Raw genomic sequence first — 14,213 nt, 5'->3', positions numbered from 1 at the left:
CATTAATCAATCCCTGCGGTTGTGTAGTTTCCGTAAACGTTCACGGCTTCTAGTCCTTTGTTTAGTGCAAACAGAGTAATCTTCCATCTCTAAATACCCACAAAGCAACAAATGGTGGGAGTACAATTAAAACCGCTTCGGGAGCAAGGCACGATCCCTGAGCATTTATACATACTCGCACAAGCGTAACTTTGTATAATTTGACTTTCCCCCAGCACTGAACATATCTGGGAGCTTGGGAGGCCTGTGCATCAGCCTCAGCAGGGCACTGGTCACGCTTGCGTGAGGACCTGAACGGTTGCAGGAGCTTGTTGGAAATGATGGACTGGCATTCTTCTTGTAGGAAACGGCTCATTTACATTTAAAAGAGAGGCTAGCACTTGCACTGATGACAAGGAACAAGTGTGGCGAATGAAGCACGTATTAAAGAACATAATAACTGTGCTGTTTCAGTAGCTCCTAAACCAAGCTGAGCTGTGTACCATCATCAACCAATAATTCTATAGCCTTGCACCAACTCCCTGATCCTGTCTGAGTTAAGACAAAAGTCTAACCAACTTAACCAAAACAGAAATTGTAAGTGAAAATACTTCGGAATAATTAAAGTTTCTGACATCAAAGGCTATTTGCTGGTTCGGTCTGCTAAATATCCAGTGCAGTGAAATGTCTGTGTAGATTTATAAATGTGCATATGCTTTTCCTTTCATATAAATTCTTCCATATATTTATTTAAGCTAACGTCTTAAAATCCTTTTATAGCATCCAGCAATATATTGGAAAAAACAACTTTCAATAATTCTGTCCCAAACACCTCCCTTTTCTCTTTTCATCAATTTCACAAAAGACAAGGTACTGGCTGTAAATTCATTTCAAACTTTGGTGGCATAATTCTGAGCCCCGAACACCTCCCGGATCCTGTTTTGAAAACATTTCAACAAAAGACATGGTAAAATGGGACAGGGTGTTTGTCCGTTCTTTAGCTTTCCCTCTCAGTCATGATTTCCATAAAATATAGTATATATATAGATAAGAATATATATATATATATATATATATATATATCAGATATATATAAGATATATGATAATATATATATATATATATATATTAAATAAAGCACTATTACAATTCCCTAGTGCAGACAGTGTGCTTGGCTCCACAGCAAGCTTCTGTGGTGCGACATTTTGGCTAAACCAGCAGCCATGGTCTCCCAGCACAAGCCAAGTCCACAGTCAGCCTTTACCCACAGCCATGATGCTTCATATTAGAGCAGACATGACAGCCAGCCCTTCAGTCTGTCACTGTTCTTTATCCTCATCCATTTTCTCATTGTATAGAATTCAGCCTGACATCTGTGCTCATCTATGAAGACACCGATAGGAGATGCCCTTATTTCTTGTCTCCACGAGTCCTGGTAGCGCCCGCACGACAGCTTTAGGTAGAGTTCCACGTGGAGTGGCGTATACACAATGGCTAAACCAGCACCTGGGCTGGCAGAGTACTAGTTTAGTTGCAGACGATTTCTTAATGTTGGGAAACTAAACAATATTTCGATACATATAAGGGTAGTAACAAGCCACAAGGGTGTACCTGATTACAGTGGGCTGAGCCTGCAGCGAGAGAAAAGTGAAAATGAAGAATTATTACATTTAAGACCCATTTGTTTTACCTCTAAAAAACCCGCGCCATCCTCATTAGTCGGTTCTTCATTTTTGGAACCCAGCGTCTTCTGAAACAAAAAAAACACAAAATAACAAAATTACAAAAGCATTCTTAAAAGGCTGATGAAATTACAAGGCTATTTTTGCTGCTGAAAGTGAAACTTAGAAAGTCAACAACAGCCAATGTGGGTGGTGGAGCATTTTTTTAATTTTATTTTTATTTAAACAAAATATACTGCTGTCCACTCCAAGTACAGGGTTACACAGGCCTAATTACAGTATTCTATTGGGGTATGCGAGGTGTCTCTATGAAGAAATCTGATATGACGGCCAGCATGTTATTTCTGTAAAGGAAATGCAGAGTTTTCTGAGTGCACAGTTTTAGCTCTATAGTAATGTATGTTGTTAAAGCATTAAAAACAGACAAAAGACAGAGTACACTGAATTTGTGGTGGGTGACAGTACATTATAAATCTTTACATTAACTCAATATCAAGTTCAATTACCTGAACGTATGAAGAGGGATTTTTGAATGCACGCCTAATAAATATCCAAGGGATGTTGTGCACATGACCAATAAATCACCTTTTCTTCAAACAGCCCTGCAATCAAGCTCCAGAGTGGCGCATCCAGTAAAGACACTCCGTGCGAGTGCAGGATGCGCCCTATAGCCTGGACAATTCCACAGCCGACAGTGGACAGGAGTTCCCAGCAGGTGGCACTCAACTGGCTGAGCCTCGCCGGGGTGGGGTTGGGGGTTTAGGTCGGCCAGGGTGTCCTCGGCTCACTGCGCACCAGCAACCCCTGTAGTCTGGCCGGGTGCCTGCAGGCTTGCCTGTTAGCTCCCCGGGAGCTGCATTGTCCTCCGACGCTGTAGCTCCTGGGCGGCTGCATGGTGAAACCGCATTGTGTAATTCAAGAATTTAAAACGACAATGTTACAGCCCTGATCTGCCAACTGTGGAATGATGCCAGCATCAAAGTTGCCAAGGTTTTAATGCCTAAAACACCAGAGCTTTATTGCTTACAATACAACACTGCTGAAATTCCACTCAGCACCAATGTCACTAATTGTGACAAACGCCAACTACCTTGATAATACTACTCCAAGTGCCTGTGATGAAAGATTTCTCTCAAACTGTTTCTAATATAGTTTAACAAGCTGGGCAAGCCAGGCCAGTAGTAATCATTCTTTCAATGCGCTGCTGTCTCTGTCCCCAGACTTAATGGAACATAGATTACGGGACTGAACTTGGAACATGTAACTCAATATAAAACATTTACAGTGCAGACAATTCACACAAGTCTAAGCCTAACAGCACAATATATCAGATCACTTTGGGAATTAAACATTAGGGAGCACTATAAATAAAAAATAAATATAACCAAAGCTGCTACAAAGTTACAATAAATGATTTATTTAGCCAGATATAAACACTGTAATGGACGGAGTGTCTCCAACTATGTGTACTGAATTAGCCTACTTTAAGAGTCTCGTATTTAGAAATACCAAGATCAATAAAAAAAAAAAGTCTCCCAACCTAAATTTAGGCAGATTGTGCCAGAATTCAAATAATTCAGTTTCCATGCAAAGTTTTATAGTGGAATCTCATTATCTTTGTCGCGCACCACAGTATAATGTTGTCTCTAAAATGGGTATACTGCTGATAATGTGTCAAAGTTTCTATTACATTCATACAGTACAGAATAACTGCTTTCCTGAAACCTGATGTTTCTCTGTAATGTCTTGGTAAAACCTGTTCACTGAATCAATGACAATACATGCTCAATTGGAAAGAGATTCTGAGATTGAAACTTCAGGCATCTTCCATGGTCTCCACAGTCATGCTCCTCAAACAATTCATGCACAATTCATGGCAAGGTGGATGAGTGCATTATAATCTTAAAAATAGCCATTGCCATCCAAGTACGAATGCATCACTGATGGGTGGACCTGATCCACAGCAATCCTAAAGTGAACCTTGTCAGTGATCACATTTCACATCACATGATCAACCTCATTTGTGTTTTTAATTCACGGTGATGCCAAAGCCAATTGGGTAGACAGACCCTAATAAAGTGGCTACATACCATGCTGTTCGTCACTGGTGGTCCCATCCGACACTACTCTGTTGGGATTGTCTCCTCCGGGACACAGAGGGCTTGTGGTTTAAGTGTTTTTTTTTTTTTTGTTTTTTTTTTTATAACATAAAAAAATAACAAAAAAAAAAGAGAAAGCAACAGAAATATGGAAATATTCCTTTTCATCTTTGACTGTTTGCTGCTGCTAGTACTGGCTCTTCATACAGTGGGACATGCCCTCCACCCCATTGTACTGGCTCTTGTAAGAGAGTGTTGCTTTTATATGCTTACCACCCAACAGACAACTTTTATAAAACTGATATTTGACCAGCAGATCACTGTTCCATAGATAGATATAGAGACAGACAATGGAAGATGAAGGAAGTAAATTTAATTTAAGGTTTTGCATCAAAATATGTGCCTTTGTAAGTAAGCTAGTATGTTATCAGGATTATCAAGCCTTTTTTTTTTTTTTTTTTTTTTTTTTTTTTTTTTTTTTTTTTTAGAGACAGAGAGAAAAAGAGAGAGAGATATTTAGGTTTTTAATGGCTTTTTCTTCTAGGACGCTATACATTTCAAGGCTTGCGAAACCAAGGTTAAAGTACTTGATCTAACGATTATCCACTGATCTGGAAAGAAAACGATCTTCAAGGTCTTTGATCAGGAAGTTGTACCCATCTCTCTGACCACTCTAATTGTAACAGCCCATATGGTGTCCCCCAGAGGCAGGCTTCCTCATAGTCAGATATCAAAGCTGTGTATTTACAGTTATCTCAGTGTATGTGAAGGAAGTAATCAGGACTGTTAGGGGTCAAAGCACTGGCCCAGGACAGGAACAAAAATGACTGACTTCAAAGTGAGGTGATCCTCCAACTGTTGTTGTAACTCGGAACTATAAACACTATAATCAGGAGAAAAAAAAAAGAAAAAAATATTTAGCTCTGATCTGTAAAAGGGTCTTTAAGTGAAATTACTTCTGAATAATTAAAGTTTCTGACATCAAAGGCTATTCGTTGGTTTGGTCTGCTAAACATCCAGTGCACAGAAAAATACAGCTACAGTGCATATTTTACCCAGTCCTCCCACCGTGTCAAACGTTAACGGAAAATATTCAGGTTGCTCTCTTATTAAAACAAGTGCGCCTTTCAAGTTGAGGACTTTATTTATTTTGAAGAAGACAGCGTGCGATGATATTGCATGCAAACGTTTTGGAAAAAAAAAAAAAAGCAGCAAAAGAAAACAAAGCAGGCACGCATTCTATAATGCTCTATAATCAATCAAACATTATCAGATACTGAGACTTGAGATCAAAGAATCAAGGCACTGATCAAAGTGATAAAGATGTCAAGCAATTTGTTTCAGTGTTAGGAAAAACGTAAAATGCTTATTGACTCTTTATCGCCTAACGGTATGTGGGTTTTTGTAGTATAAAAAGGTAAAACTGGGCTCATACCTCCACTTAAAATAAATAAAGCAAACTTGAAAGCCTTGCGTAACTAACTTACTAACTAACTAAGAAGATATGATTTGTAGAAAAAAAAAGGTATAAAGGTTGACATTGTGAAGATGGTCATAATTGTAAAATGAAATACTATTTGTAAAAAATAAGCTATGTAAATGACATGTGGCAGCACAAGATGTTGCAACCAAACTTCTCTAGGGGCATGGAAAAAGTTTACAGACAGCCGTTTGGATGAAGGGTTTTTCGCCACTAAAAACTTGCGTCAAACGCTAATAACAGTTTCCGTTACATTCTGTGTAAAGAGTTGAAAACAATTCAGAATTTGGACAAATGATTAATAACAGAATGAGACTGAAGGATATCTGCTAACTTTAATCTGTCACTTTCTCTTTAACGCTTCTGGAAACTTAATTCACTAGGGGTGATGGAATCTAAGCATTTACAATCCAGTGTTGATCTTTGGTATTTATATTAAACAAAACACACATAGCAGTCCTGTTAAAGTCTGACTGACTGGTAGCAATAGTCGGTCTCTTTGATGTTTTTAAAAGCGATCTTGGGAGGATAATAAAGGAGTCCAAGTTGAACTGATTTAAAACATCCAAATACTGAAGCAAGGGAAAGCATGGGATTGAGGCATGAGATTATGCAATAAGCTGGCTCCAGCAAAACAGTTGGTCTAGAGGGTAAAGAGGAACCTTATGAACTGTAAACAGGAACTGGAACAATGTGCATTGCAGAGTGATTAAACCAAAACAGGAATTCCACATTGATCCCTAGCAGGGTTTGTAAATCTGTATAATAAAAAAGGTTCAACAACGCTCAGCCTAGGCGCATGAGTGAGCAGCTAATCACTTCTTGGCGAAACATTATAAATATTGGGGAGAGCAGCCAATAAAAACTTCTCGGTTCTTACCTTGGCACCGGACTCAGAACAGGTTCTGGACTTTTTTGCCTTTGGCGGACCTCCAGGGCTGCAAAGGGATGCCAGTGAGCTAGAAGAAGAAAGTTTGCCTGCTGCATCCTGTCCCTCAACCCCTGGTCCTCCGAGTCGCTGCCCCCCTCCAGAAAATGGCACAAAAGTACTTGGTGTTGGATCTGGGGCTGTTGAGGGCTCTTGCTTAATGTTCTTGGGCCGTTCAGAAGAAGGTCCTGGGCATTCTGAAGATGGCTCTGGCTTTGATTCTTGCTTTTTGATCACCTCTTTTATTGGCACTAACCCTACAGCTTCCTCTTTAATATCTACATTCAGGACTGACTCTTTTTTATGGGTGATGGCCTCTGCAGCATTATTATGCACCTCTGTAGAAATGGCACTTGAAGCTGTCTTCTGCACAGTAATTTCTATATCTTTCTTACACGGAGCAGCTTCCACGCCTGCAGACAGTTCAACTTCTTCCTCTGACTTTGCTTCAACAGCAGCCCCCATTTCCAGTGTCTCTGTCTGCTCAAACACTTTGGATTTCTTCAGGATATATCTATAATGGTCAAAACAGAAAACAAAAACATGTATTAAAATGTTAAAATGAATGTTAAAATGAATGTTTCTTGAACTGAGTGTTGGGGAGGTGGGCACAAAGCTTTAGATTGCGCCTTCAATGTTGAAATTAGGAAAACAGTTCTCTCACCTGACTATGGCACTGCCACCAGTTAGCCCAAGGGATTTCAGAGTCATTTTCTTTAGTGCTTCTTCGCCAGCTATCTGGAACAAGTAATTTCAGTTTATTAGTTTTCTTTACAATTTTACAATCTCTAATGATAAACATATGACTGCATGTAGTGTATGCAGTGCCTCCTGTTTGCAGATGAAGGCTGCTAAATTGCGATGGTCCGTTAACTTAGTTCACCTTTCATAACAGAGCAGCCGTATTCTTTGCATCGGGGAAAACGACGATATTGTAATAAAACTTGCATGAATAATCCTAAAAGATTCATGGAATCTGGTCTTTATCCAATACTACAGCAAATACTTAATTACAATAAATCATAAAACAAATAAAATTGAGACTTGTGACAAAGACGACAATCAAGCAAAAGTTGTACATTTTTTAATTGGTAGTTTAAAAAAAAAACACCTCAACCTCTGTTTACACAGAACATGTACAGATCTTTAACAAAATGTATACCCCTCAGCCAGCAAACACCTCTGAAGAAAATATTATAATTATGGAGGGAGTGAAAGATCAAAATCATTTACATTTTAACATGACTTTTTGGTGCTTCACAAAAACAGGTAAACTGTTCCTGTAGTATTATCTATCTAACACTGTTTTACCAAATTAATTTCTCATTGATTACCAAAATCATAGTGAAATGCTACTAAAATATCAGAGGGAGAACCAAAGAATAAGATGTACTGTATGTGTAACGGTGTTTGTCCTGAATACTGTTAACAGCAAACAGCAACTCTCTGTGGCATGCAGTGGCAGACAGTCAAAGCAACCATACCATGACCTGTACACAACATCAGCACCTGAACTATTCTCCAATCAATTTGCACTTTAAGTCTGGTCCGGGTGTACAGCATGAAACCCAGGAAAGAAGACAATGCTGCCATAATAAAAATGAGAAAAGAAAAATACAATATCATGCAGCCTGCAATGCTTGCACCAATAATAATAATAATAATAATAATGAAGAGAATCTGTAAGAGCGCTTTGACCTACCTCGTCTCTCATATAAACACAGAGTGGAGTGGATTCCAACAGCTGTGGCTCAGGAACCCTGCCGAGAACAGAAAGAAAGCTTTGAAGAACTTGACCTTTTGGAACAATAAAACCAAAATCTTCAAAACGCCCCAAGATAGACAGACCAGCAACCCAGTGAACTAAGTGTCTGTTAGATATGATTGATTTTAAAATGGCAGGGGGCTTTTTTTTTTTTTTTTTTTTTTTTTTTATAATTTATGTTGGAAGGGGTTTGACTTGTCATTCTGGGCTAATCAGACAATCGGGAGCGACAGTCTTGTATTGGATTTCCTGCAACCGTTGTTGTCACACTGAGCTCACAGACATGGTTCTTATGCGTACGCACATTTCTACATTTTAATCCCCCCCGATTTGTCCCCAACCAGGACAGGAACAGCTCTTCACTGTTCACTGTTACAAATTGTTTACCGAATGAAATGTTACCCCCAAAAGAAAAAACAAAAAAAATTCTTTACTAGTGACTTTTTACATCTAATTATTCAATAAAGACTATCATTTCCAGGATAATTTGTGGTCCTTTAAAAAAATTTTTATTAGTTGAAAAGCATTTTTATATATATATATATATATAATGTGTTTTTTTTTAAAACGCTTACTTATTAAAACACATGTGATGGAATGCCAGCTGACAAACAAAGAAAAATGTTCTTTCTGCTCTTCTGCTCCTGTTTAACAGAGTGTACTTAGAAATAATATGAAACTACAAAAGGAAAATATAAGTGTACTCGTTTTAAATGAACACCTGTCTGCAATATGGGCTTGGACTGCTGCAAGGTCAGGGAAACACTACAACCCTGCTGCTTTGATGCTAGGTATGTTTCAGAAGTAAAGCCTGCTTTGGGTAACTCTATAGAACAGGCAAAGAATCTATTGACACTTTAGTTTATCTTCTCCACCAGTGGAGATCACAGAACAGCCTGTGCCATCAGAATTTCTGGGTCTAAAAGTCTATCATCAAAAAAAAAAAACCAACGCACTCGTAAATCGTCCTCTCACTTCCATTGCTTAAAAGGTGACATTGTGTAAGATTTTTTTTTTTTATGTTCAAATTGATTGCACTGCATCTATAGGTTAGCAGACTTGATGCAGGCTCCAGGAAACCTCTTTGTACTGTGACCTGATGCACTCAAGAGTTGCACCCAATAAAAGGGCTGAACGGAAATCGAAAATTCTAAAGCTTAAACATTAAAATTTAAAGCAAGTGCGTTGACTTCATTACTGAAAAAAAAAAAATTCTATCTCTTGCTTACTTAACTATTTGTTGTCTTTTCTGCAAATGTCTGAAAGTCACTTGCTTGATGTTTTAATCAAACAAATCAACTTAAAATCCTAAAAATACTTTCAACCAATTGCTCTGTTTATTGAATCAAAAAAACAAAAAGCCCTGATCATTGCATGAAATTACGACAGCCACCCGCCACTAAAACTTGAATTGAACGGTGTGTTTTGTATTGCTGCAGAGCTGTCAGGCCAGGTCTTGCTGTTAGACCCTGCACGCTTCAGGCACACTCCATGCGCTAATCCTTACAGGTCACTTGGGACAACAGTGTTAACAGTGTGTACTTAAGGTTCTGCAGGTCAGAGGTCAGCTGTGTCCTGCCGACATGAAAGCATGTTGGGTTCACCTTGCTCTGAGTGCCGTACTTTTGTTCTGTGACCAGCTGCACCTACAGAACCTGGGCTAACCATAGCTGGCATTAAATCGAAACAGAAGCCCTGTGTTAATGACCTCTTGGCTTTGAAGGTTCAATAATTTAAGGAAACGTTAAAGGTTTTCATCTGGTTCCAGAGATATTCATAACAGCAGCTTTTGGTTTAGACTGTCTGATGCAGCATGTAGCAGGGTCATACCCATAGTGATCGCCAGATCGAATGTTTGCGAAAATAAAATAAAAAAAACATGTTTTCAACTTCCATCAGCTCTCTGAAAAAAAAAAAAAGATAAAATATTTCACATCCATATTGCCTTTCTTAATGTTGCTCTTTTAGATTTAATTGATAAAACATTGCTAAGTACTATTACACAAGTAACATATTAGTACTTTCTTCAGCTGTTCCCATGCATGTATAGTCTGGAAATCTGCTTTGGGAAAATCAATAATTTTGGGTGGTGGGCGACAATAATTGTTAAGCATTCTTCCATTGGGTGTCCGATCGTTTTGATTGTACCCTATATAAAACTGAAATAATCTACACACTCCACTTGTATAGATAATGTCCCATTAAATAATTAAAAAAAAAAAAAAACACACAAGATAATGGCATAAGATGGTTTACAATAATAATGGATTGAAGTGCTTGGATACCCACGTCAATGGAGCACGTGGTCTCGTAAGAGCTTGTGGTTCGTGCTGCACATCACTACAAAAGGGTTAAAGTTCATTCAAGGGTGTTAGCTCTAATCCAGAAATGACAGTCATTTAAATTCAATCAACACTGCAACGTCTTGGCAAAAGCATTCAGTAGACTATGGTCTTCCACAAAACTGACGACAGCAAAGAGGACACAGAGGCTTTCCCAATGTCTTTCCAATGGGATTGGTTTGTACTGAAGACATGGTGAAGAGTCTATGCGGTTTGTGGATTGTTCTTTTTTTCTGTTGCGTTTACATTTTTCATCTCAAATTGCAGATGCCATCTGCCATCTGTATATTTTTGAGGTTTATTTGTTTTGAAGTTTAAATTCTTTTTACATTTTCCATTTAAAATTGGAATCATCATCGGTCATCACAGTACACTTATGGTGTTCTTTTTAATTTTGCGTGTTTCTTTTTTCGGTTCGTTTTGTTACACTCAAAAAAGCCGCATAATCCAGAGAAAATATCTATGCCTCATTCAAAAACATCAAGTATTTTAACGAGGCAAAGATATCCTGGAAGGGGCATCAAAACCCCTCATAGCATAAACCTGCAAATTGAGATTCTGAAGACCATTTTTACCTTATTTGTAAAAGGATCAATGGAAAAAACACATGGCCTGAGCTGAAAATGTCACTGGAAAAATTACCATCATCTGAACAGCAATTTCCTCCTAAAGCCAAACGATGATGATGCCCTGCAATCAAACAAATCAAATGATGCCCTGCAATGCATCACTGTCTTCAACACCAGATGGAAATTAAAAATAAAAAAAATCATAATAATTAAAACAATTTAAAAAGTACACAGGTAATACGGTTTAAAGTTAAAACATCAACAAACACACAACTTTTACTTTTCTTTCAGCTTGATTTGGTTCAGTAAGTACTGCCAGTTCTGGCTAATGTTATAAAAGCACTTCACTTGAAGTCTGAGCTGGCTAATGGAAAAAGAAAAAAATTGGCAAGAGACCAATCAATGGGAAAACATTCTGCTACTCATACTTTTATTGTAAAACAATCTTTTTAGTGGTGATTGGTCAAAACTAGAGAGACAAAACAAGTGATGAAACTTAACCGGATTCATATTGTATCAAACAAGATTCGGCAAAATCTAGAAACAGAGAATGGACTGAAAATGACATATTGCACTCTGGTATGGTATGACGTAAATGTTTAAGTTATAACCCCCTCCATTGTTCTGATGCACTTTGAGATGTTTTTATTACGATATTGCTGTATGCAAGAGATTATATATATGAAAACGTAATTCTGCAAGATATGATCCTGCTGTCTGGAAGACCCACAAAGCTAAACAATAAATGTTATAACAATCATTCACGCTTACTTTTCAATCTTTGTATAAAAGCTGGAAAGTAACACTGTTAAATGAATTGCCACATTTTGAAGATGATGTGTTTTTTTTTTTAAATTAACATTCTTAATATACCTATATGTACTGAAAAGGGCTTTTCTGAATGCCAGACATGAGTTTTTTGGCTACACACAGTATTCTAAATAAATTGTTCTTTAATGTGTGATAATGCAAGTGTTAAAACATGAAGTCACAGAACAAGATATTTACAGCAAACAGCACATTTAATAAACGCATTACAGGCGATCTACAGATATGTTAATGATAGCTGTAGGGTCATCCATGATTATGACTGGTAATCTTCACAACACTTCCATGCCAAGTGGAATGAATGTGGTGGCATGACCCATCACTAAATACTGAATCATTCCAAAATGCTTGATACCACTTAAAAATAAATACCACTTATGTCTCAGGGTACATATGCAAAATCATCTACTCCAAACCACTCTCAGAATGTACTTTTAGTTTCATACAAAGGTACGTTTGCTTGTAAAATGAGTTTACGGTGGTGAGGGTCAACAAGATAATTAAGTTTATCAGGCAGGTATCTTCAAAGTAAATGTGATCGCTTAGCTCTAAGGCATACTGTGTACACCAGTCGTAGATATACAGTGACTTCCACATTGTTTGCTTCATGGCAGCTGTGGGACTATCGAGAGAAAAAAAAAAAAATTATCCTTGAGATGTTCAAGTTCACATGCCATGACAATCTTGGATATCGATCAGTCTCCCCCCCACCCCAGTCCCCCCATCAGACAACAGGAACACAAACTCTCTGGGTCCATCACCACAGGAAGGTTATAACACACAAGCAAGATGACTGCAAAGAAAATAAGGGCTCAATTCAACTCCCTTTTGGCAGGGAAAGTAGGTGTGGGGAAATTAAAAATTCATGCCCCAAAGAGAACGCATGTGCATCGATTTCAATTTGTACTTACCATCTATAATGTCTTGAAAGAATCAATCAGAACAACAACTGCTCAAAATTAGCTCTGATCATTGCACAAATTTACATTTTAAACCTTAAAAATGTTTTTTCTCCCCTAGTGAAAAGTTTTTCAAATTGGGGCCTTAAATCATAAATGAATTAACATCGAGGCTAATAAAATATAACCTGCCCAAAGGCATTCATCTAAACTACAAGCGCCGCCTCTCCCCACTTAAGCGTACGTCGCTTCACAGGGTGCATTCCACAAAGCCTGCCAAATCAATCACAGAGAACTCAAAAGTGAATGTGTGGTGTGAATAAAATGAAACTGTGGCACACCATGTTTCACTGAAAACACCTAGTGTTAAACAGCCAGACCCGATGACCCACAAGCATGAGTCCAAGGTCAACAACCCATAATATTTTTTTTAATGCTACCCTTGGGTGGGAGGAAGCCTTCCGAGACATAACTGGACGCTATATAGAGTGGCTGCAGACACCACAAGTCCATTATCCAATCAGCAGGCTTTGTTGTGATGCGATGAACAATTTACCCACAGCAGCAAAGCAAAGTGGCCAAGTGTCTTTAAAGCACAAACAAACAAGACTGTGCAAGCTGAAATAGAACCACTGGTAATTACCCAGGTATTACACATAATTGCATAACTACTCATGCCAAGTAATCTGAAATGCTAAATTCATACAACCTAAATAGTACTTATAGAATATAATTCTATAATATAATTAGAATAGAATAGAATTGTACTTCTCCGGCATTTATTTTGAACATCAAATGAAGAACTGTGTCTTCCGTTTCAAATTTAGTTTGAACAAATGAAAAAAAAAAAGTCAAGTATACTTAAATGAATGCTACTTGAATCTAAATAATTTTGACTGCTAGCAAAACTAACACGTAGTGCTCCTGGAAATGACTTGTAACAAACTGTTAAGTCATGATTCTAATAGTTATAGTGTTGGGTTTTTTCCCATTAAATACTACTGTGCCTATTAAATGAACACTTTTTACATAGTCCAACCCTCTGCTGCTGTTGCCTTGCCCGATCTGTCATTACCAGTTGCTTCATACAGCACAAAGACCAACCAAACCATATCTTCTGGTGCATTTCTCATTCCTTAGGGGCACATGACAACAGTGGTGGAAGATGCAGTTTGGGATTTGATTCAAACTCGGATGAAGATTATCTCCTACCTTGCCAATCAAGTGACTTTTCACATTGGCGTGGCATTTGTTTTGGCTTTTAGGCTTTTCTTAAACATCATTTACTTCTAGATCTCTGGCTCTCAAAAGACCGCAGATGTCAGCTTTTAAAAGTTCCTCGCCTTTTACCAAATGGGTAACATTGGGAATCTTTTTTACCCCCACCTAAGCACTTGCTGTGATCCAAATTAACTGCCAGGGTGGTCAGGCAATTTTATGTGTGCTCAGGTATTTTTTTTGGGGGGGGGGGGGGGGGGTCATAAGTAAAGGGTCTTACAGCATCAAAAGAACTCGATAGAAAATACCAGCTCAAGCTTTTATGATCAATTGCTACTAAAGATAAAAGTGAATCTAAAATGTATTTTACTCCATAAAGCAATCCCAAAGTCTGCAAGTTTCTGTGGAAAATAATCAAGTTGTA

The 14,213-nt window shown here is 38.0% G+C and overlaps 1 protein-coding gene across 4 annotated transcripts in view; it reads right to left on the bottom strand.

Annotated features, from left to right (window-relative positions):
* Window positions 1-14,213, bottom strand: part of aspscr1 (ASPSCR1 tether for SLC2A4, UBX domain containing) — a 50,344-nt gene that overhangs the window by 27,895 nt on the left and 8,236 nt on the right. For all 4 annotated transcript variants that reach the window (XM_041220177.1, XM_041220179.1, XM_041220176.1 and 1 more), the window contains exons 5-8: window positions 7,871-7,928; window positions 6,833-6,906; window positions 6,121-6,682; window positions 1,670-1,729 (exon numbers count right to left, since the gene is read on the bottom strand). In XM_041220177.1, the coding sequence (XP_041076111.1) occupies window positions 1,670-1,729; window positions 6,121-6,682; window positions 6,833-6,906; window positions 7,871-7,928 (754 nt within the window). The remainder of the gene's footprint in view (window positions 1-1,669; window positions 1,730-6,120; window positions 6,683-6,832; window positions 6,907-7,870; window positions 7,929-14,213) is intronic.

This window comes from Polyodon spathula, chromosome 20, assembly GCF_017654505.1.
Source record: "Polyodon spathula isolate WHYD16114869_AA chromosome 20, ASM1765450v1, whole genome shotgun sequence".
Lineage (NCBI taxonomy): Eukaryota > Metazoa > Chordata > Actinopteri > Acipenseriformes > Polyodontidae > Polyodon > Polyodon spathula.
Note: the sequence above shows the minus strand (reverse complement) of the source record. Positions and strands in the feature narration are given on the sequence as shown.